The 24,924-nt window shown below is 41.0% G+C and overlaps 1 protein-coding gene across 4 annotated transcripts in view; it reads right to left on the bottom strand.

Annotated features, from left to right (window-relative positions):
* Atp13a5 (ATPase 13A5) overlaps positions 1 to 24,924 on the bottom strand; it is a 107,176-nt gene that overhangs the window by 17,859 nt on the left and 64,393 nt on the right. For 3 of the 4 annotated variants that reach the window (XM_078043876.1, XM_040270216.2, XM_005338418.5), the window contains 8 exons: positions 18,980 to 19,104; positions 18,106 to 18,266; positions 16,188 to 16,313; positions 15,024 to 15,103; positions 11,212 to 11,254; positions 8,950 to 9,059; positions 5,760 to 5,856; positions 3,806 to 3,878 (listed from right to left, as the gene is read on the bottom strand). In XM_078043876.1, the coding sequence (XP_077900002.1) occupies positions 3,806 to 3,878; positions 5,760 to 5,856; positions 8,950 to 9,059; positions 11,212 to 11,254; positions 15,024 to 15,103; positions 16,188 to 16,313; positions 18,106 to 18,266; positions 18,980 to 19,104 (815 nt within the window). The remainder of the gene's footprint in view (positions 1 to 3,805; positions 3,879 to 5,759; positions 5,857 to 8,949; positions 9,060 to 11,211; positions 11,255 to 15,023; positions 15,104 to 16,187; positions 16,314 to 18,105; positions 18,267 to 18,979; positions 19,105 to 24,924) is intronic. The other variant, XM_078043875.1, reaches the window with a different exon arrangement.

Genomic DNA, 24,924 nt, shown 5'->3' on the forward strand with positions numbered 1-24,924 from the left:
ACATGCTCTTCCCTAATTGACTTCCCCTCCTGACTTTATCTTATTTTTCTCCTTGATTTTCTCTTTTATGTATCATTTCTTGTCTTATTGGCTGTTTTTGTATTTTGCCTTATCTTACGGGAACCCAACAAGATTATACATAGGTAAGTGAATAAACTAATTAAACACACCATGGCATTGTCTTTTCTCAATATCAAGCCTCAAACTGCTTCCTTGGAAATGTAAGGAGCCTTGACAAGAGTCATTTCACACTGATGGCATCCAATTGTCAGTGACTCATGAGGGCAGCAGATGAATGTCTACCCTTCTCAGCCGTCAAGATTTTCTGTTTTCTGCCCAACGCACCTTTTCAAATTTTATCTCCTGCTGCTTCTTTTCACGTACCCTACAGTATGGTGAAATTGAAAAACACTTACCCCATATTTATCAGCTCTTGCTCATGCTGTTTCCTTCTATTTGAAATGCTCTTCTTTCAGCAAAAATGTTTTTGAAATCTATCCATCCCTACTGTGTTGTTGTGAGTACTACGTGTTCCATCCCTAGCATCTCTCTCCTTTCTCTGTTGCTTTCTCCTCCAGAAACCCAGATTATCAAAAACAATCACTCCTTTCTCTGAACTCCCAAAGATCTGCTGTTTTCTGCCACTCACTACTTTTGACTTGCATCTCATTTTTTCACACGTATGAATCCCCCACTAAACTCTAAACTTGAGAGATCATCCTTTTTAAGTCCCCCTTTTTGTGCCTTTACATGGAGTAAGACAAGAATGCTGTGTATCAGAGTGTTGAGTAGTGCTTTTCTTGTGTGGAGAGTTTGGGTGAGCCGTCTGTTTGAGGACAATAACTAGGAAGTGCCAATTGATGGGAAGAGATAAGATCCTAATGTTTCCATAGCACCTTGTAAGGGAGACCCGTATTGGACCTTCAACTATAAGCATCCCCTTCCCTGGCTCTGTGTATTGATTTAGCAAGGGAAAACCATAGAGATTATCAAGAGGTTCATCAAGGGGAGTGGTTAGGAGTAGTATGAACTGTCATCTTCTTTCTTTCTTTCTTTCTTTCTTTCTTTCTTTCTTTCTTTCTTTCTTTCTTTCTTTCTTTCTTTCTTTTCTATTTTTTGGCAGTGAGGGGGGGAGGGTACCGGGGATTGAACTCTGGGCACTTGACCACTGAGCCACATCCCAGCCCTATTTTGTATTTTATTTAGAGACAGGGTCTCACTGAGTTGCTTAGTGCCTGACTTTCTGCTGAGATTGGCTTTGAACTTGGGATCCTCCTGCCCTGCCTCCCACGCCACTGGGATTACAGTCATGTGCCACTACACACGGCTTTGAACTGTCTTTTTCTCCTCAGTGTCTCCACAATCTAAGGAGAAGTCATAAAAACCACTCTAGGAGAGACTGGAAGTGATTTTGAGAGGAGGTTTGACTGTGCATATTCCTTTTCTGTGCAACATATAAAGGAGGGAGGGAAACAGTGAGACCAAGCTACACACTTATTGTCTGGTAGGTCAAGTAGACATCATGGAATTTAGCCTGGCAAGAGCAACCCCAAAGGGATCTGCCCAATGGTGCAGCCTGCTAAAGTCTTTGTGGTCTGTACCACTAGAACACAGCAGCAGAAAAGATTTCTGAAGGGTCAGAAAAAACATGTATTTTCATTTACTTCCATGTTAGGGAGTGGTCTAGTCCAGACCCATCCACAGGGAATCTCCGAAGAACTCACAAGTGAGCACCACACAGATTGCCTGAGTTTGCTATGTCAGAGGCATTTGACAGGACAGAACTACAATGCCTCCACTTAAGTAAGAAGAGCCCTGCTCTTGTCGCTCTTATTCCCTGAATAAGAGAGGAGAGTGGGTGAAACAAGGCAAATAAAGAGAGGACATGGCCTTCTCTCCCACTGCTAGCTCCAAGCCACAAGTCAGACTTGATCTAGGGGGAGAAAAGCTTTGAATTGGATAAAAATGTGAAATATTAATTTATGATACCTGGATTTTTCATATCTAAAGATGAAAGTCATTTTAATACTTGAAATTGACCAGGAAATGACCAGACTGTGGGAGGATGAAGCTTGCAGGGAGGGGAAAACAGAAAGTTTGAAGGCAGAGAGTTAAGAGCAAGTAAATGAAAATACATGTTTTGTCTCCACACTCATCTTCACCAGTCTTCTAGAGGGCAGCCCATCTCCTGGACCAGCTATAGGTGTGTTGAGTAATAACTGGACACAGTTTGTCATTCTGATAGAGCATCATGCTTCCCATTTAGCACCCTTCCAAGTCAGTCTTCTCTTAGAGGTAATCATGGTCCTTCCTGGAGTCGTCCCAACATCCCCACTGAGCCCACACTGGAATGAGAGACTGAGAGCTTCACAGGGTGACCAACTGGCATGATGATCCATAGGCTATTGTCACTGGAAAGAGTAAGAAGCCTCACCTCCATAATCAACCATGGAATTAGTGGGTAGGTCTCAAAGTAACTTTCTCAAGGTCATATAGCAATTCTGAGGCAAGACTAGAACTACTGCCCACATTTTAAGGTTTCTAGTGACATAAGTCTACCTAAATTCATTCTGATTCTTTTTAAGCGCTCACCAAGTCAGCCAGTCTTGTCAAAAGAAAAAAATAGGAGAGGTGCAGTGTGAGATCATTGAGCTCCATGTGAGTGTTTAGTGCACAGTGCACCATGATGTAGACTTTATAAGTATCCTCAGGGATACCTGAGGACATTTCACATGAGGAAATAATTTATTTCTTAAGTACGTTGCCAATGGTCACAGAGGTCCTTGGAGGACTCTCTTACTTGGGTCCAGATAGAGAGTGGTAGAAGATGTCCATGGCTTCGACCCCACCCCCCACTGCCTGCCATATCAGTTCTTGGAAACTCTTAGCATTCCTTTTTCGTTTCATTCATAAATAAACCATGCAAATTGCTTAAAATACCCAACATCATAGAAGCAATAGCATTGATTCAAGATTATTCAGTCAGCTGAATATTAATAGCATATAGAAAAATATTTAATGGGCTATGAATAGACACTTCAACCCTAATCATCGAAACTGATATCATTTGTGTCTCTGAAACTGGTGAATTTTGTCATTTGGTTGATATAATAAATGACTTCAATATCAGTTTCATATTTTAAGATGCTACATGAAATTCTCAATGTTATTAATATCCTGCATGATCTGATGTTTTCTTGGTTATTTTTCATAGTACTCCGTTGTTGAACCAAAAAAACGGGATGACAGTGCCATTCTTTTCCTTTGCCCTCTGTTGCAGCAGTTACCTTTCTCACTTATTAAGAGTTAGTATCAGGCCCTGAGTTCCTCGATCGGAAGCACTTTATCAGCGTCACCTCAAAGGAAAGAAATGAATAATAGCTGTTGTAAGCCACACCTTGCTTTTGAGAGAATTCCACTAGAATAAAACGCTAGCATTTGTTCTCACATGTCAAGGACCTAAAAAACCCTAGTTTCACGTCAATATGAAGAGAAAGCTGAATAATGGAAAGTGATCCTTCGGTTTTTAAAAAATTCCCTTTCTAGATTTCTCTCTCTCTCTAAGACAAAAACCTACAAAGAGCTCAGAACTTTTAAAGTTAAAACCTATTTGCTATCAGAATAGTTTACTATCAAGTCGGTACTTTAAGACTCAAGTCACCCCAACATCACTTTGAAAAGATTATAGGCAACAAGATCTGAGTAATTAGGATGCCACTTTCTCAGAAGTTGTGACTTGTGTAGGTAGTTCTAGAATTTCAGAAATAAATATGAGTAATGCAGTTGACTTTGCTAAAGAGCTTACTTGTTAAACAGACCATCAAAGTAATGGCTACGTCCTGCATGAGATACTGGTAATTCCCAAAGATCTGTAGCTGCTGAAAAAGAAGGAAAAGTAAATGTAAGTGTGGTTTCTGTCATTACAGAGTGTCTGTATCATTCCCAACACTCTTTCTAAAGTTCTTAAGAGGCAGTTGTTATTTTTCTCCTCTCCTCAGGAATCAAATGATTTACCTAAAATCATTAGCGTCTCATGGGATGAAATGAGACAGACCATTACTTTCCCGGCCTTTAACTGAATTCCACATTAGCAATGGGAGTCCATCATATGGAATCACACTCCTATTGGTCACATTAATTCTGGCATCTGCCCTCTCAGCAATGGGATTCTCAGGAGAAGATTTTAAAGCCTGAAACCCCCTCCTTGAGAACACTAAACTTCAACATCAAAGCCTACTCACGTTACAGACCAGAATTATGCACATGAAAAATATGACAGGCCTTTTAGAGAGTGAACCAAAGGCTCAAAGGTTTCTGGGTCAAGGTCCTTGGAGGACTCTCTTACTTGGGTCCAGATAAGCAGAGTGAATGACTTCTGTATGAACTGTGGTCGCTACTCCATCCGTAGAGACAAGTTCTGCTTTCACCTTTTGGAAAAGGGGTAGTTGGTTCCTCAGTGTCTCACCCTATCCCCAAACTCTAGTTCTTTCTGTCTTCTTTAGCTTTTTTCTTATAGTCTTTCTCTTCTTTCCCTTTCCCACCCCTGAGTGGTAAAAAAAGATGAAGCAGGGCAAAGTTTTTAATAGAAGCTTTAGTTTTCACTGTAAAAGCAGTTCTATGGAGGGCTTTGAAAATCAGCCAGTATAACAGCTCAGAAGCAGCTATTTGCCAAGGATTAAGACCTAATCTGTGTTGTTTTTGTTTGTTTGTTATTTGGGACCAGGGATTGAACTCAGGGGCACTCGACCACTAAGCCACATCCCCAACCCTTTTTGTACTTTATTTAGAGACAGGGTCTCCCTGAGTTGCTTAGTGCCTTGCTTTTGCTGAGGCTGGCTTTGAACTCATGATTCTCCTGCCTCAGCCTCCAAAACTGCTGAGATTACAGGCGCGCACGCACCACCATGCCTGGTCCCAATCTGTGTTTTGAACCCAGGATTCAAAATGTGAACTCAGGATTCCTGGCTTCCAGTCTGATTGTTCTCTCAGCCTGGCTGCCTTTTGGCCCTCCACATGTGACACAGCCCACAAGATGCCACATAGCTTGTGGTCTTCTGATCCACCTCTTAAATCTCCCAGGAAAGTAATAAAATATCTCTTTTCCCAAAGCGTGCTTTGAGACTGTTATAATCCTTTAACTGTTGGGCAAACTATCATTGGACTAATGAAGATCACTTTCAACCTATACGTGGTTCTTCCTTAGAATTAATTAATCTTAATGGTTATTACCATTTAATTTTAAGAGGTTTTTTTTTTTTTTTCATCTTTTAAAGAGTTGCTAAGGTCTAACTGTGCAAGTTCTGGGTAGATGTAGGACTAAAACTCCAGTGTGGGAAATTTTTAGCATTCTAGCCTTTCAAAATCTGATTCAACAACTTCTCTCCTTTTTATCTCTTCTCAATCTTGCCAAAAATATTCCACAGTTGGAGACTGATCCATTTCCTGCCGTGTTATATTTAGGCTGCTCTGAAGCTCTCTTCATGCTCCAAAGAAAGAAACAGGGGCTTGGAGAGGTCAAAAGTCTCAGGTTATATGGAGAAACACAACACCCTAGAAAACTGATCCACAGCTACTTATTTCTAGCCCACATTTCATGCATCATTATACCAGGTCTCCAAGTTTGTAGGCACGTACTTCAAAAGATGTCATTTATGTATAAAACATTGAATTCTGTGTAGGAGCTACACCTCAGAGAATAAAACCAGAAATGCAGATATATAAATGCATTAGAACTGGGAAGAAATGATTTTCGTTCATACCCAATAGAGCAGCAATGTTCCAATAAACTGGATTATGCCATACATGATCAAGTATTTAAATACTCCAAAGGATGAAACCAGAGCAGCTCGGCCTTCTCTGTTTAGAATAAATAAATAAAAATAGCCGATTAGGTATGAGGCACATCTACTCGTCTTTCTTACATTTCAAAAAGAGTCTGATTTTTAACAGCCTGTTGATATATATTCACTTAATCACTGATTCATCCTCTCATATATTTAGTCATTCATTCATTAATTCATTCATTCATTCTTTCCTTTAGTCATTACACTAGTGGATTCTTGACTCACATTTATTTAGGCCTTATGAGGTACAAGCATTTACTGAGAGTCATGGAGGATGTAAAATGAACCAGGCACAGTTCTATCTTTCCTTGGAGTAAGAAGGCTATCGTGTACATTAAAAACACAACACAAGATTGATCAAATTACATTATGGGCATGTGTGAATATGACATAATGAATCCATTATCATGTCTAATTATAATGCACCCATAGAGAAAACACACAGTGCAGACATTAGGATTAGGTATAGCATTTCACATACTCCCTTAATTGTGACTCTTTATATCTTATAACACATGCTTCCTGGGAATGGTTGTGTGAGTGTTCTAGAAGCCCTTAGACACATAAGGCTAAAGGATGAGTGCTCTTACATTGTAGGAAGTGTGGGTGTGGTTCTGATTTTTGAGATGAAATCAGTTTTGCTGGCTTCAGTGTTCCAGGGAGAAGCTAGGGTAATAATCTGAACTGGCCTGGAGATCAAGAGACTGAGACTACAGCTAAAATTGCAACTTAGAAAGTAGATACTTCCTCTTGTAAAAAAAAAAAAAAAGTTTCCACTTGAGCTGTTTTTCCTTTAGTAGAGTTTTGCTGGATGATGGATTATGATGGGACAGAAGATAACAGGAGGCAATAGCACACGACAGTCCTGCACCCTCCTCTTGTCAGAACAGAAACAAATCTGCAGGAGAGAGACCCACATCTACTTTGTTTCTAGGCCCAGTGACTGGACACCTGCTCTGCTTAAAGACTTTGTAACAAAACCAGGACATGAAAAGGAAAATATAGGCCAAACTACTAGTCACTGTGCCTCTAGCAAGAGAGTTGGGGTGGGAGATGGGCCAGGTTGCTTTGGGCAGATGTTTTCCAACAGCCTGTGAGTTGCCACCATTTGTTTTCAACACAGATGATGGAGCAGAAGACAAGCTGAGAAGAGGCAAGCATGTGAAGCCTGGATGCTTTCCCCAAGTCTGACGTAAATACTGTGATTTCATCTTTTTTCTACAGTTGAATATAATTCCAGAAAAATGAGGGCACCCAGATTCAAAAGAAAATACTAAAACCATTCTGAGTAAAGGCTAAAGGGTAGCCTCCAAAATTACAACTATTCTTAATGATTATGAATTCTGTGTAGTTCACACATTCCAGAAACATCCATTGAATGTTCTGATGTACTAAGCTTAGGACTAGGCATGATACTTGATAGAGAAATGAATAAGACGCAGTCCTTGCCCTTGACTTGAACTGTAACCATCAGTGAATTATGCTTCAAAGGATCACAATATGAAAGCCTGTGGGTCTGAACCTATGCATCTAAAATCGTACCTCATTGCCCTCCTGGAGTGCTTTTTCAGGCATAAGCAAGCATCTAGGATAGCAAAGGGCAAAATGAGCCCAACAGAGCTGAGCCATACCTAATTTTTATGATCTATGAAATGCAAAAGAAAAGAGTTTCTACCCTGAAGTCTTACTAAGCCATCTGCCACTATAGAAATTTTATATCATGACTCCTATTTCAACACAGTGTGTTGCATTCATAAATGCACTAGGCCACACGTGGGAGGAAGAACATCAGAAATTCTCCATTTGGGATGGATCCGGTAGGCACTTTGAACAGCTATCCAGGAGGTCAAACTCCCTGCACAGATTCACCAGCTCTGGCTCTCCAGTTACCTCCGTTAACTCCCATCTGAGAAGAATTTCTGCCTGTTGCTATACTTCCCAATTACAACCCTGTTTCCAAAAGTGGCTCTCCCATTTCTCCCAACTAGGATTCTCTCTCACCTCCATTATGTTTACATAAGACTTCCTCATTCTTCAAGTCACTGAAACCTTCCCTTGTGGCTTAGAGTTAAAAGCCCTCTAAGATTATGGAACTCAATGACTGACTATAAGGACTAATCATCCCCAGGAACAAGAAATGAGGAGCTGGGAAGAGGAGCTGCTTTGGTGGCAGAGGTGATGGTGTTAGTGGGTGAGGAAGGACACAGATACAGGCGCCCAGGGTTTAGGGAGATACATCAGGCTGCCTTGCTGACGTGCATCCAGTAGCATGAAGCTTCGGACCTGACACCTTCCCTCCAGGAACCTGCTCATTTTGATGCACCAAGGGACATGCTGAAGAATGTCACAGTTGTCTCTTTTTATATACATCTAAAAAGTTGGTAATGGCACCCAGACCACAGACCACAAAGATGCCTAGAGTCCTCCTCATGCTAGAGAAAACAAGGGAATGGTATTTATAAACAAAATATGAACTCTAGTGTCTTTTCCTGTTCTGCATTTAAAATATAAGTAGAGAGAAAATCAGAAATGAGAGTGGAGTAAGGGTGATATGCTAGAAAAATAAACCACCCTTGCTGCCTTCCCCTTCCTGACTCAACTGTAATATATTTTATGTAAGCATTTTGGATATTCATCAATTTTTTTTTCTGGAGACATACAATAGTGTCTGGGGAAGCTGCCTCTAACTTTGGTTGTAGACCGTTACCATTTCAGCTCCTACTCATAGTTCTTATACACCAGCTACCTAGTGACATATTCCCTTTCTGCTTTCTTGAGAATAATGTGCTGGGACGTATCCAGCATGGGAATTACAGGAGTGGGAAAGGAGGACCAGATTTTAAGTAGCAAGTTAATCTTTCAACCACCCACATGACACACCCACCTATTCTTTAAAGCTCAGCAAAAGTCATTTCTCTTGGTGGCATTTGCCAGCATTCTCAAGCAGTGTTAATTGTCCTATCATTGGTGCTCCAACAGCACTTCACCCATACCTCTGTCCTGGCATTTATGTCCCTGAGTTAGAGTTGAATTCTGTCTGTCTTCAAAGACACCCTATGAACCCTTTGGGGTTCTAATGGGGGTGGGAGAGGAAGAAGTGGTTTACCTGATGAGATGAGGCACACACTCAATGTTGGCTATCTTCGAGGTGAAGGGGGAGGCCACTGATGCTTCCTGTTCTGACAGCGAGATGCCTGCATGAGCCATTTTCAAAGCCTGGAATGATCCAACAATGTCATACCTGGGGCTCTTCAGGCCAAGCTATTCTCCATATCCAGCTCTACAACACTATAACCTTCATTTCCTGGTCTCTGTTCATGTTGTGCCTCCCTAGATCCATAGTCACCAATGAGAGGCACCACCTAAACAGTGATCCAGAGGTAGAACGGTGGTATGGTGGTGTGTGCATGCATCTGCACACATGTTCACATAATGTGTTAGCCGTGGGGGTGCAGATGTCAGAAGAAATGGAAGCACTCATTCAGAAAGTCTATTCAGGGCTGGGTGTGTTGGTGCATGCCTGTAATCCCAGTGATGTAGGAAGCTGAGGCAGGAGGATTGCAAATTCAAAGCCAGCCTCAGCAAGTTAATGAGACCCTGACTCAAAATAAAAAATAAAAAGAGCTGGCAATGTGGCTCAGGGATCAAGTGACCTGAGATTCAATTCCAGTACGCCCCCCCCCCCAAAAAATCATAGAAAGTGTATTAAAAGGATGACAGATTTGTATAGACTTTGGTTGGAGACCTTTACCATTTCAGTTCTTACACATAGCAGGTCATCTTCATGAAAAGCAGGGAGAGATGAAATCTCCACCTTTCCCTATTCTGAGTGATCCAGCCAACCATGTAACTGCTGGGATGGGACATACAGCATTGTCACTGGACACAGAGATCAGGTCACACTTACCCAGACTCATGTAATATTAGTATGTAGTAAATGTGTAGTCTTGTTGAAATAAAGGCTCATTTGTTTCTCATAAAGACTGTAAAGTGTCCAAATGGCCCACAGAGAAAACTGGTCAATAGCCCAGAAAACTTCTAGTCCCATAGCAGTATGGGCTTACAAGGAGGTTTTGCATTTATACAGTTTTATAGAAACACAAAGTACCTGGCGCCATAACTGGTGTATACTAGACTGAAGTTCAAATAGTTATAAGAAAATGTAAGAACATTTTCTTCTTCCTCTTTTATCTCTCAATGATTTTTCTGTCTCTGTTATATAATTGGGGGCCATCTACCATATGTTAGAGTTAGTTTACACATGATTCTTTTTTCCCTCACACAATGAACTCTTTGAGAGACACACTGTGTCTTTTTTAACATTTGGTATCTTTGTTTTGTTCTAAACATCACAAGATTAAGAGGAAGGGACATCCATTCTAGGTTTTAAAGAGCAGTCTAAGTACTGCTCATAAAACATAAGGCTAAAAAATTCATAATGAATCTCCAAGGATAAACATAGGTTTTTTTTCACAGAACTTTGAAGAAAATATTTAAGAGGAAAGTATAACAAATACCTAGATCTTAAATACCTAGTAAGCTTTGGAAATGCAAAGGAATCTTCTTCTTCTTCTTCCTCTTTGTTTGTTTGTCCTACTGGAGTTGAACCCAAGGCCTGGCACCTGCTAAGAAAGCTACCACTGAGCTCTACCTCCAGCCCTCTCTTGCACTTCTTGACCCGCAATTAGCTACTAAAATATTTCCTTATGTACACAATTCTCAAGGTACACTATTGTTTCAATCATATCTTTAAAACTCAGAATATCAAATGCGGACTATCTCTTTATCATGTATGAGAAACAATCTCAGAAACATCTAATTTGGATTTTACTATCATCGTATGTGATGACCAAACACATTGGTCTAAGATTTCACAGAGATTAAGAAATTTTGATAAGTCTAACTCTAAAAAAAATTAACCCCAGAGTGGAAGTTTGTCAGGAATAAATATAATTTACACATAACTCAAAACTAAGAGTTTCAAACTTTTCCTTTGCTCAGACTTTTTCAGCTAAATGCTCTCAAGCTAAAACATTCCACTTCCCTGAGATGTCATTTCCTTATTGAAAACAGGTGAGATTTAAACCAACTAATTCCTGTGAAGTCCCTTATAGGTCAGAAATATGGGTGGGGGGGTAGGTAGCATTCCCTTATTTTTGTCATTCCAGAAGTTGCTAGAAAACAGTAAAAGGGACTCCTCATTTTACTTCTCTCTACTTCGGACCTACACTTGGGTAGAAGAGGGCTATCCCCAGGAAAATGATCAGGTGGCTGCTGTGGAAAGATGAGGAGACAATCCCAAGGGACCTCGGGCCTTTAAAGGGACACTGAGGAACTGCCCGCATGGGCAAAGGGCATCTCTACTCACTCCACAGTCGTTGGCTCCATCTCCGCACATGCCCACATAATAACTGCAAGGAAAAGGATGTGAGAAATCAATAGCTCAATACAGCACTCAAATCATATGGAAATCTTAACTAACTCACATGCAGGGATGGGTAGGGTGTGTTTGTGTGCCTCTGCACATGCGTGCCACATCCTAAACACATGTAGAATCAGGATGAAGGGAAATGACTGGAGAGATATAGTCCCAGAGGGGGAAGGACATTACATTATTTAAATTGTTTCAATCAATCACAGAAATGGTTGTGATAGTACCAAGAACATTGGCAAAGACAGTAATCATACACTTCAGAAGAAGTCCTGTTTGATTTTAAAAGGAAGGGATAGCCATTGTAGGGTTTAGCTCAGAAAACCTCTAGTCCCATAGCAGTATGGGCTTAAAAGTCAAGCTTAAGTGTGCACAGTCATGATTGTAGCACTTCCTGCACAACTTAATACAGAGCTCACAGCCTAGCAGGCTGTGGTGTGGTTTAAGAGTTCAGATGTTAGGATGAGAAACATTTGGTATAGAATTTCACAGATATAACTGGAGACATGTGCACAGATTCTTGATGCATCTCAGTGACAATGAGATAATATGCTTCCCATCTATGACAGTTTGATATGCAAACAGGATATAAATAGAAGAACAGAAATTAAAACTGCTGCCAGGGAAAAGGAATCTCTGATACAAGACACAGTCTGCCCTCAATTATCAGTAAATAATACATTATAGGTATTGATTAATGGCAATGCTGAATGAGATACAGTGGCATTTTTCCACAAACGGATAAAACTATAAAAGTCAGTAAAAGGAAAAGTCAAGTTCCCTTATAATATTCTTTCACGAGCCCTCTGTAGGCTGTGTTGCACATAGTAGCCTCCTGAAGTGTTAAGTCTGTTACTAGGAACTCCTTGGGGCACTCCCCACAGGGATTGATCGGCCTGGGCAGGTAAACTTCCCCTCAAGCTCTGCCTAAGATCCCACCCAGGACCTGAGATGGGTGTGACCTGCCAAGATGTCAACCAACCTGCTGACTGCAAGACATCAAGAAGTAAGACTCTGTCCTTGAAACCTAACCCCTGCCTTTGATGTGCCCCCCGCTTAAATAAACCATGGAGGCATTTTGTCTTTATCTAGTTCAAGAACCCATGTGGACTAGATCTATCAGGGGCTTTGCTTGTGTAAATATATTTATGAGTGTTTGTGTTTTATTATTGGTTAATTATTGGAGGTATTAAAATTTAGTGTGGCTTAATTATTTGAGATATTAAGATTTAGGATGAGAAACATTTGGTATATAGTTTCACAAATATAACTGGAGACATGTGCACAGATTCTTGACATTATTTAGGGTGGCTTGGATTCTTATGGGCAGAAATACCCCCCAATGAGATGCTGGCCATCTTCCCCTCAAAAATATTCTTATTGTCAGAACATAAAAAATTACCCTTTTAATATGTCAAAATGGTCAAAAGTACACAAATCATATGGCTGGACCTATTTTTAGTCTAGTTAGAAGAAAATCACCCTATAAACATTTGCATATGTGTGACAAGACTGTCCACAACTGCCTTCCTTTCTTCAGGCTGAAAGTGTGTGTTCAGCCTTACGTTTTCCAGTGTTCCCTGAATTCAGAAGGAGAATCCAGACAGCCCTGTGCACATGGACAACGACAGAAGCACAGAGGAGGAAGAGGAATTGAGAGGACAGCTCTTTCCACAGCAGCAAGTGCCTCTCTGAGTGAATTTTGTTTTAGGGGAGCATAGCTTTTCAGAGTTGAGAATTTAAGTCGACATTTCTCAGACATTTGAGGCAGAGAAAATTACTTTCTTCAGCCAGCATCATGGAATGACCATGGGCTAGTTATTTTAGACACTGGTTGGTTATTCATCCTGAAAGCCACTTGGAAGTTAATAGGCAGTGTTAGAGACTTCCCTATGGATATGTAACAGCCAGATTCAAGGGGAAAGGCAGTTTCCTGATTTCACTGAGAACTCATCAGCAATTATCTAAAGTTTAAACTACTCTCTGTTCCTTTTTGCTTCTTAAAATCTACAAGCCAAAGACAAACACTCCCAGCAAGTAGCGGGTGGATCTGGTCTCAGCAAGAAACATTTTGCTCTAATGTTGAAGCCAGAATCAGACAGGAAGTCAGTATAGATCGGTAAATGGAGTCAGGTTGGATTAAGGAGGCTAATTTTGAGTGAGTCCGGAAAGTTAGAGACCATCCCCTGAAGAACTGAAATGTTAATTCTTTCAGAGCCCTTCATCCTTATCAAGAACCTGCCCCTGCTCCAACCTGTTGCCAGGGTAACCTGTCCCAGGAATTGCCCCTCCCTACAGGGAGCCACAAGGTTATTCATTAATGTGTCCTTGGCTGCTCCATCCTGCCCTTCAGCCCACCTATTTCCCACCTTTTCCCACCAAGCAGCATTTCCTAGGCCTAGTCTTGTATGCAGGAAGGAGAAAGATAAGGGAGAGAGGGCAGGAGAATAATGGAAGCCTAGGACATAAAAAGGGCAGAATACCTTGCTTCTTGGGATACCAGGATACCAACTATGGCCCCCTTCTCCCTCCTGGGAGAAGTCTATGTTACCCCTTTTTAAATAAACCCTGCTTTATATGCTTGCCTCAGAGTGCTTCTCTAATGTTCAAACTTCAACATGTGAGGAAGCAGGATTCGTCACCGATAACTCTTGGTATTAATGTGATTTGGTCATGCCTTTTTTATACCTAGATTGAACCCAGGGGGCGCTTACCATTGAGCAACACTCCAGCCCTTTTTATATTTTATTTGTAGACAGGATCTCACTAAGTTGCTTAGGACCTTGCTAACTTGCTGAGGTTGGCTTTGAGCTTACAACCCTCCTTCCTCAGCCTTCTGAGCTCAAGAAATGAGCCACCATCCCCAGCTCATCTGTATTTTTGAGGGAGAGAAGGAAAGATCTGTCTTTGACTTTGACCTCTATATCTAATCCCTGCCAGGTGCCATTTTGCTTTTTCCCATGAGGACTGGAAGGTTACACATCTTCCAGAGGATCTGATGATTTCAGGTGGTAACACATATGCTTTCACATTCTGAGCTATACAAACCCCTCATTGCTTCCTTTCTCCACATCTCAGCAGAAGATCTTCCTCTAAGATACACTAAAGTGTATCATTGGGCCACAAAATGAATGTTGTTGGAGGTAGGCAGCCTCTTTAATGGCTCTCAGTGGTGGCCACCCACTGACACACTGCTGTGAAATCTATTCCCTTGAATGTGGGCTGGGCCCATTGATTTGCTTCTAATGAGGAGAAGGCAGCAAAAATGACAGGAAGTCACATCTGAGATTAAGGTATGAGAATCAGCAACATTCTCTCTCCCCCCCCCTCTCTGATTCTTCCTACTTTCTCACTTTATGGAGGCTAGCTACCACACTATGAGCTTTCTTATGAATGGCTCACATGTCAAGGACCTGAGAATGTCTTCTTCCAACAGCCAGTGAAGAGCTAAGGCTGTTAGTCCAACTGCCCACAAGGCACTGAATCCATCCAACAACACGTGAGAGAGAGGCTGATGGCACATCTCTCTTTAATGGAGCACTGAGAAGACAGCAATCCTGACAGACACCTGACGACATCCTTGTAACAGACCCTGAACCAGAGACTTAATAATTAACTAAGCCACACCTGAACTCCTCACCCACCGAAAGGTAAAATAATAAATGGTGTTATTCTAAGCTAAGGATTAGGGGAATTTGTTATACAGCAATAGTTAACAAATGCATTCTCCTTTCATGCGTACCACCTACTTTAATTTCTGAAATTCTTCAATAAGGCTTGATTTCTGCCCAGGAGACATTCTTGCAAAAACGGTTCCATTCACCAGAATCTAAAGAAAAAAAAAATAACCATTGCAAATACGATTAGGAAGAACATTATAAAAATAGAAGTCCTGAAAAATCCTTCCTGGCCACTGATTTAGTATAGCATTGGGTGGTATGTCATTAGAGCTAACGTCAGGAAAGAGGATCAGGGGATTTAATGCTTTCACATTGAACTTTCACTTGAGTCCTTCATCACAACTCTATTACGTTTTTTTCCAGACCATTTTTCCAAGATGAGATGACCTCTAATTAATAATAATAACTAAGAAGCAGCAGAGCATAGAAATAAAAATGCTTAAGGAAATGCAGCTCTTTTTACTACACACTGTCTCTGAGGTGCAGCACAGGCAGAGAAAAGAGCAATAGACCAGAAGCTGAGAAACCAAGTTCTGTCCTCAGCTGTGTTCCAATGAGCTATGCAAACCTTAGGCAAGGGACTTAACCTCTCTGAGTCAGAGCTTCCTATGTCTATAAGACGGAACCAGGCTAAGAGCTTTCTAGACACCTTAGGGATCGAGATTCTACCATCCTTGACTGGTGAGATGACAGAATTTTTAAGGAACTGCTAACAGATGGTTGCTGCCTTAAGCATGTGTTCCATTTATCTCCTCCACTTTGACAGCACAACCCTGTACAGCACTATTTTAAAATAGGACACATAGGGGACAAGGTAACAAATGATTTTGAAAATAAACTGTGGGGCCTTTGTTCCCTCCCACTGTAATTTAGGAATCAACACAGGAAGGGGACTACAGCTCAGCCTGCAGGAGTTGGTGGTTTTCATAGGAGAGCCTTGGTTTCCAATAGGCATTGTGTTTGAACCTATTTGGGAAATTCTCCAAGGTGGGGAGGGAATGAAGGATGGAAGCTGAGAAGGAATTGGCCACAGAGGTGAGGGGAGACCCCAGAACTCCACCCCTGGAGAGGAGGCTGTGTGCGTGTCCAGGACCTGGAACCTTCTGCAAGGGCAGCCCCACTGAGGCTGCTTATTCCTTAACTCTGTGACGACCTCAGCGGTCATCATCGCTCCCCACTTTTGTCCTACTAATTTGAAAAGCAAAACAAAAACTTCATTCTCCCAGTACTTACTTTTGGAAGCAAGCTGTTGAAATGCTGAAATATCACTTGGTATGATTTCCCACTCATTGCAAAATGGTAACTGCTCCCTGTTTCCCCTTCAGGCCCGGAACTGTTTCCAATATTAACATGAGCTTCCTAAAACCAAAAGGGCATCGTTTTTTACATGGGTGCTGGAGGAATGTCTCTGCTTTCCTATATTTTGGGGAAGGAACTGTCAGGGTCAGCAAATGTAGGACGTGCAACTTGCCCATGGAACTTTGATCCAGGGGAAGAAGACACGCAAACTGTCCCCTCCCCAAAGCGTATGCACCTACGTGCTTTGACAACACGGTGCTCTGGACCCTTTCCCCAGAGAGAAAACTCGTGACATCAGTCTCCCGTGGAAATCCTTTCAAGGTACCAGCTAGTAATTAGAAGGAAGAACGCTCCATCCCTCTCCTCCTCGGGCAAACGTTAACGTCCTAAGATCTCTTGCTGTTCATTTGTTCAATTATTTTAGTGTAAAGCATTTAGAATCCTTTTGAGTCCCTCATTCCTTTCAGCACCTGACCTCTTTGACCCGACCAAAACAGGTGACCCCTTTCTTCATGGCACTCGCACCCTCTTCCACACTCCACGTCCCATTGTGCCAGCCCATTTGTCTTCTCCAAAGCCCTTCCCTCCCGTCTCTCACCTGTCAGAGCCTTACTCTGGGGGTGTTCTAGCCCCACTGCTCCCCAATGGGGAGGAAGCATTTGATGCCTCTGAGCTCATCATGTCAACAGCTGAAAATCATGTCACATTTCTCAGAGGGCCTCATATTTATGAAGGACTCTGAATTCAAATAGCAGAGGAGATGACAACATTTTATCCATTAGAGAAATTCATGTCAGGGAAAGCTTTGTTCCTGGAGACAAGGTAAAGATAACTTTCCTCTTCTAGCACCAATTGCAAAACAACTAACAAAAGACATACTCTGAAGCCATCCACATGGGACAAGGACAGGAATCCCTCTGCTTCTACTAGAAAGGATGGGAGAGGAAGTGTGTTGGAGAGCGCCTGGGAGGAGAACGGTGCTGACTGGGATGTAACTTCCCCCACGGGTGACCTAAACTTCGGTAAAGGTATTAAACTCATAAATGAGCAATTGAGTTAATTTATTAGTTAATTGCATTGAGCCAAACTAACCCACCTCTTCCTAGGGACAGGGTCACTCTGTATAGTTATGCAGTTTGTGTACTACACAAAGGCCCACTCTATACCTTACAACCTGCAAGGCCAGAGCAAGGGAGCATTTTTATAATTCATCACCTGGAGGGCCATCTCTTTGAAGTCACACAAAAGCATAGGTGCTCCCTCGAATGCAGGCTAAAGCTCATTCTCATCACAGGAAGAGCTCTTCTGTTGTGCAAATGCACAGGAAGTTTGCCATCTACAGAAACCCAGCACCTGTCAACTCCATGTCACAGGCACAATCGACATGGCAGGGATCTGTGGAATCAAACAGACCTGGCTCCAGTTTCTGCTATGCCATTTAACCAGTTTGTGCCTTGACAAGCTTACTTTTCTCTGCCTGTTTTCTTATTGTAAAGCACACAGTTTTCCCAAATGCACACAGTTATGGTGAGGATCAAATGGTAAATACAGGCATAAATCAGTAGTTCTCAGCCATGACTGCACATGGGAATCTCCAGGAAAGAGGACTGGTGTAGGCTCCCACCCCAGGCATTCTGATTTAATTGGTGTCTCCTGCATCAGGAAAATTGAAAACTCCCGCAGGTGACTATGGTATGCAGGAGTACTGCTGGAAAAGCTTCGCCAACTGTCACAGTCTGGTCAATGTGAGGGACCATTACTGAGATGACTTCTGGAGTTGACGAGGCTGTGGGGTGTCAGGCCGTCCTCCACCAGCCCAGGCCCAGGGAAGGGGCTTCTCACGTTCACTCACTTTCTTCCCAGTTCCCATCTCTTGGTTCTCCATGAGTTGCCAGGTCAAGGAAGCAGGAATATGCTCTTCTGGTTCACTGGCTTCAATAATGATCACCCGGCTGCTTGGAGGAATCATTTCAGAATTCTTTGCAACAGTAATGGCTGTTTGAAGATTATCACCTAAAAGGCAAAGAAACATTGCTTGTTTTAAGTTCAAACCTCCTATATCAGCAACCAGAATTGAATTCTTACTCCTTCACTTTACTTTTGGGGGCATTTATTGCTTTGTGAATCATCTTCCTCTCTGCCCAAAACTGTCTGCCCCGAGTGGGCAAGTACTGGGTTCACATCTCCTTTCAGCTGCTTGGCATTGTGTCCAAAAGTGTTTAAGCACCTTCTGACTGACTAGCCCTCAGGTGACACATAGCGTGTAGTTGTGAACATAATGTGATTCGTGTGATAGTACAAAGCGATTCTCAGGATCTGGATTCCACATAGCCATAGAAATCCCAGGACTAGGCCATGACTGAGACATTCTCCAAGCCTGGCCCTTCTGCCCTGGGCTCTGTCAACCAGAGCTCATGTCCTTTACACAGAGGTTTCACTGGGATTCTTGATGACAGCATATCTGTTCTCATGTTAAACATTTGCTGTGAGTCTCTGAGCACTGTGCAGATCCTGGGTAGAGGGAATGGGTTTTAGACAGAGAGCATGAGATATGGTCTCTGCCTCCCAAACTCCTGGTCCTGCTGGGGAGCTACACAGGTAACTGGACCACAGGGTAGAAGCCTCAGCCACAGGACATATTTGTTCCATGAACTCACTCAGCCCACACCTCTTTTTCTTATGCCCAGGATACAGTCACCTTGTCAGGCCTTCAGAAACCGACACACCTGTGATCATCACGGTCCTGATGCGGGCCTCACTCAGCTCCTTCAAGACTGGTTTGGTTTCCTTTTTCAAGCGATTCTCCATGATGAGAAGTCCCAGAAATGTTAACTCGGACTCCACTTTCTCCCTTTGAATTCAGAGGAAAAAAAAAATCAATATTAAAGTGTAGCCATGTAGATTCAACCGTTGAATTTTGTTCATTTTCTTTAAAATGTCTATGTTTTATTAATGTAAGACATGCATACATTACAAAAAAATAAAAAAGAACCCAAGCGTTTACAAGGAAAACCAACAGTTCCTGCCCCTACAACCTCAACTCTTTTCCCATTTCCAGAGGCAACTACTTATAAATCTTTTAGTTACTTCTGGTTTTCAACTCCAGTTTTTATTTTTTAAACAATATTCTTAACTTCCAACCCTTCTGTTCGTTTTTAAAGATTGGGTTAAAGGGATAAATTTTTCAATTTGCATCTTTCTCTTTTCTTTTTAGCTTGTAATCAAAATTTTAATTTATTCAACATTTATTCAGTGCATCCTACATACAAGGTTCCATAGTAACTGTGGAACATGAGGTCATTCTTTTTACCTGCATCTGTTACCACCAGTAATGAAAGGGCTTCGGCCAGGGTTTGGAGTTTTGAGAATTTGAGACTGAAGACTTGTGTCTAAGTGGGTTACAAGTTATGTAGGATCTCACCTCTGAATTGAACAGGATTCTTAAAATGTAAATTTGGGGCCAAGGACTCTTTCTTTTTTTTTTATTGGTTGTTCAAAACATTACAAAGCTCATGACATATCATCTTTCATACATTTGACTCATTTGCGTTATGAACTCCCATTTTTACCCCAAATACAAATTGCAGAATCACATCAGTTACACACTCACATTTTAACATAATGGCATATTAGTGACTGTTGTATTCTGCTACTTTTCCTATCCCCTACTATCCCCCCCTCCCCTCCCCTTCCATCTTTCCTCTCTTCCTCCTCTGCTCTTGTTCAATTCTCTCCCTTGTTTCCCCCCCTTTCCCCTCACAACCCCTTATATGTAATTTTGTGTAACATTGAGGGTCTCCTACCATTTCCATATGCTTTCCCTTCTCTCTCCCTTTCTCTCCCCCCACTCGTCTCTGTTTAATGTTAGTGTTTTCCTCATGCTCTTCCTCCCTGTTCTGTTCTTAGTTGCTCTCTTTATATCAAAGAAGACATTTGGCATTTGTTTTTTAAGGATTGGCTAGCATAATCTGCTCTAATGCCATCCATTTCTCTGCAAATTGTATGATTTTGTCATTTTTTAGTGCTGCAAAATACTCCATTGTGTATAGATGCCACATTTTTTTTTATCCATTCATCTATTGTAGGGCATCTAGGTTGGTTCCATAGTCTAGCTACTGTGAATTGTGCCACTATGATCATTGATGTGGCAGTATACCTATAGTGTGATCTTTTAAGATCCTCAGGGAATAGTCCGAGAAGGGAGATAGCTGGGTCAAATGGTGGATCCATTCCCAGCTTTCCCAGGAATCTCCATACTGCTTTCCAAATTGGCCTCACCAATTTGCAGACCCACCAGCAGTGTACAAGTGTACCCTTTTCCCCACATCCTCGCCAGCACTTGTTGTTGTTTGACTTCATAATGGCTGCCAATCTTACTGGAGTGAGATGGTATCTTAGGGTGGTTTTGATTTGCATTTCTCTGACTGCTAGAGATGGTGAGCATTTTTTCATGTACTTGTTGATTGACTGTATGTCCTCCTCTGTGAAATGTCTGTTCAAGTCCTTGGCCCATTTGTTGATTGGGTTATTTGTTATCTTATTGTTTAATTTTTGAGTTCTTTGTATATTCTGGATATTAGGGCTCTATCTATCTGAAGTGTGAGGGATAAAAAATTGTTCCCAGGATGTAGGCTCTCTATTTACCTCTCTTATTGTTTCTCTTGCTGAGAAAAAACTCTTTAGTTTAAGTAGGTCCCATTTGTTGATTCTTGTTATTAACTCTTGGGGCATCTGATAGAAGAAAAAGTTGGCTACGATCTATATACTGTGGGTTCGGGCTCCAAGGACTCTTTTTTGACCCTTCATTGTTCTGTTTTTCTGGGCAGAGTAAGGGTAAGCAGGCAGGAAGAGAGGAGGGGAGGGGAAAGGGAGCCCTAAGGATCCACATTCCACCTTGGGTCTGAGCACCATTTTCTCAGTGCATGGTGTAGCGGACTCTCAGCCTTTCCGGGGCTCTACATGATGAGCCAGCTAGGCTCTTGCCATCTCTCTCTGACTCTGGTGTCCCTGTATCCTACTTCTACCCTGTCAATTCAACTAGCACTTCCCACCCACTTGGAATCTGCAGAAGTGTGTTGATCTAGCTCATCTGCAGTAATCATTCAAACTTTATCTGAAGTAATCATTCAAACACAGGGAAAAAATTTCTCTCTGGAATTGTAAAGACTTCTCCATCATTCATTAAAGAAAAATCCACCTACTAAATAACTACTTTGTTTCAAATCTCTTAGGAGGCACTTTGGCACACTCAAAAATATCAAGTCTGTTTTAGTGAGCTCAGAAAATACTATAAAAGAAAATCTACCTAACATGAAATTTGTCAAATTTAACTTTATTATTTATTTATTATAAATTGTATTAATATTTTTATGTTGACTGGAACCAAAGGGAAGATACCAAAATCTTCTCACCAATTTAATAATTTTGGGGGGTTTTAGATTCATAAAGAATTTTATTTTTAACAGTATTACTGAGGTGTAATTGTCCTATAAAAACCACACATATGTAATGTTCACAATCTGATGGGTTTCAGCAATATGTATACACTTCTGCAACAAAATAATCATCATAATAATCAAAATAATAAACATATCCACCACCCCCAAATGTTTCCTCCTGCTCCCATTTTTTGTTTTGTTTTGTTTTGCTTTGTGATAAGAACACTGAAGATCACCCTCCTAACAAAATTTTAAAGTGTACAGGGTGGCACTGATAATTATAGGCACCATATTGTACAGCAGATCTCTAGAACTTATCTTGCACAACTAAAAGTTTATACTCACTAAGTAGCTGCCATTCCCCTCTCCCTCGTCCTTCGTAATCGTCATTTCACTCTTTATTTCTAAGGGTTTGATTGTTATAGATACATAGTATAAGTGGGATTATGCAGAATTTGTCTTTCTGCAACTGGTTTATTTCAGTTAGCATGATATACATCCTGGTGCATCTATGTTGTCTGACATGGCATGAGAGTTTATTTCTTCTTCTTCTTCTTTTTTTTTTTTTTTGTACCTTGAACATGAACTCATGGTTTCTCAACCACTGAGCTGCATTCCCAGCCCTTTATTATTATTGTTATTGTTTCTTATTTTGAGACAGGCTCTTGCTAAGTTACTTTGGGCTGAAACCTTCTTTTTAAGGCTGAATAATATTCCATTGTATATATGTACCACATTTTCTTTATTTATTCATCCACCGATGGACATTTAGGCTATTTCCCTATTGTGGCTATTGCACACACACACACACACACACACACACACACACACACACACACACACAAATGCTGCAAAGAACATGGAAATGCAGAGATCCCTTTGAGATCCTGATTCCAATTCTTTTGGACATATGCTTGGAAGTGGGATTGTGGCATTGGTGGATCATATGGTCCTTCTACTTTTAACTGTTTGAGGAAACCCCCTACTATTTTGGATATCAGTTGGACCACTGCACCTACATGTGTTTCCACTAACAGTGTATACAGTTCAATTTCTCCATATCCTCACCAACACCTGTGATGTTTTTAATTTTCTTAAACAGTCATCCTAATAGCCATGAGGTTTTGATCTGCACTTCACTGATAGTGATGTTCAGTGCCTTTTCATGTACCTGTTGGCCATTTATAAATCTTATTTATAAATGTCTGCTCAGATGCTCTGATCAGTTTTTAATTGGGTTATTTATTTTGTTGTTGCTGAGTTATGCTCCTTATACATTTGTGGTATTAATTTCTTATCAGATACATGGTTTGCAAATTTTCGATTTCACTCTCTGGGTTGCTTCCTTTTAGGTACAGGAGATTTTTAGTTTAATATCCACATGCAAAAGAATGAAATTAGAACTCTGTCTTACACCACACACAAAAACCAACTGGAAACGGATCAAGGACTAAAACATAAGACTGGAGACTGAAGCTCCTGGAGGGAAACATAGGGGAGCGTTTTCTTGATATTGGTCTGGCCAACGATTTCTTGGCTGCAATGCACAAAGCACAAAACAGAAACAGAGACAGACACGTGTTTTCTGTTTTACGACTCCTGCCCTCATTCTCAGCTTCAGGCTTCTCCACATTTCCAACAACGCCACTACGTCAAGATCTTTGCACCCACCGTTCCTATTCCCTGCAATGCTGGCCTCTGGGAATCTGCCGGCTTGCCCTCCTATTTTACTCAGATCTCTATTCAAATGCTGCTCCTCAGAGGGCCTCCCTGATCACCCCCTGCAAAATGGCACTCTCTGTCTTCTGAAAAGCCCTCCTGACCTGCTTCATTTTCCCCCTTCAGGACATTTAAAAATTGCCAACAAGACAATATTTTACAGATTGATTTTATTATCTATTTTCCTCAATTGGTATATAAAGTTCTTAAGGCAAGGACTTCATTTTATTTACTTCTGAATGAATCCTCAGTTCCTTGAGGATCTAACACATAGCAAAGGTCAAGAGATATTTGCTGAATCAATGAAGAGGCAAATCTCAGTGAAGTATTTCTTCTGTCTTTTAAATTTCAGGTAATATTTTTTCCAAGTTATCTCAAGAAACTCACTTCCCCTCTTATGACTCTAATCTTTTAGAAGTTTTGATTTTCCTAATTGGAAAACTTTGCTAAATATAATTCGATCCTAATAAAAATAAAAAACTTATCCCTTTACCCTTTCTGAAGATAGTAAGTAAATGCTCAGAACTTCATAGGCTCCTGAGATTCCCTGGGGAACCTGAGATGGTTGGAAATCTAGCACATTTTAATATTTTGTTATATTCCTAACATTGTCTGTTCCACTAGTGACTCTTAAATAGGAACAGCTGCATTTGTACGTGGCAGCTGGGCAGTGGTTACACTCCAGAAGTAGCTATGTAAATCTTGTCTTCACATATAACCTTAATGTTTGTTATTCAAATTTGTGTTTGAAAAATTACAAAGTCCCGTGTGTTATGAGTCCTTGTGATTGCTCAAGAATAGCAAACACCTGGAATGCTAAATCAGAAGATGTCACTCATATATTTCAAAATGAACTTTATGATTGTATTTCAAAGATTAAAATGTCATGGCTGAAAAGCTCCTTAGAGCTTGTAGATGGGGAAACAGGCACAGAGTAAGAAAAGGGCAATGATTACTGATTGTCTTAGATCGACTTAGGCTGCAAGTAATAATATTAAACCCAGGACATCAGTATTTGACATGAAGGAGCAAATTACATATAAATAAGGATCTCTCTATCAGCATCATAAATCAAATATCTCTAAAACAAGTAATACATAGTTGATCAGCTACTCAATTTTCCACAGTATTTCTCTGCTCTGCTTCTTTATCATAGATAATTTTAAAACAACCTTTGAAAGCTGAAGAATATCGGTAGAAACAATAGTGTATAGATTACCATCTAATGAGGACAATTTTTCCCCTTTAATCTAATTAAGAATATTGAATTTTATTTCTTAAAAAGAATTCAATTTGTACTCATTACTTTCCCATATCTCAGAGAGGTATAGCATTCAGCCCTGAAAAAACAACAACAAAAAAAATGAATCTAAGTGATTCTGGAAACCTTTCAAATTTGCAACTGTCCCCTTCCTTCTTTCATCCTCTTTATATGTGGGACACCCAAATAGGTTGTTCCCATAGCACTCAGAGGTGGGAGGAGAGCTGAGACTAAGGTGGTGCAGGGCCGGAAT

The sequence above is a fragment of the Ictidomys tridecemlineatus genome, chromosome 3, assembly GCF_052094955.1.
Source record: "Ictidomys tridecemlineatus isolate mIctTri1 chromosome 3, mIctTri1.hap1, whole genome shotgun sequence".
NCBI classification, from domain to species: domain Eukaryota; kingdom Metazoa; phylum Chordata; class Mammalia; order Rodentia; family Sciuridae; genus Ictidomys; species Ictidomys tridecemlineatus.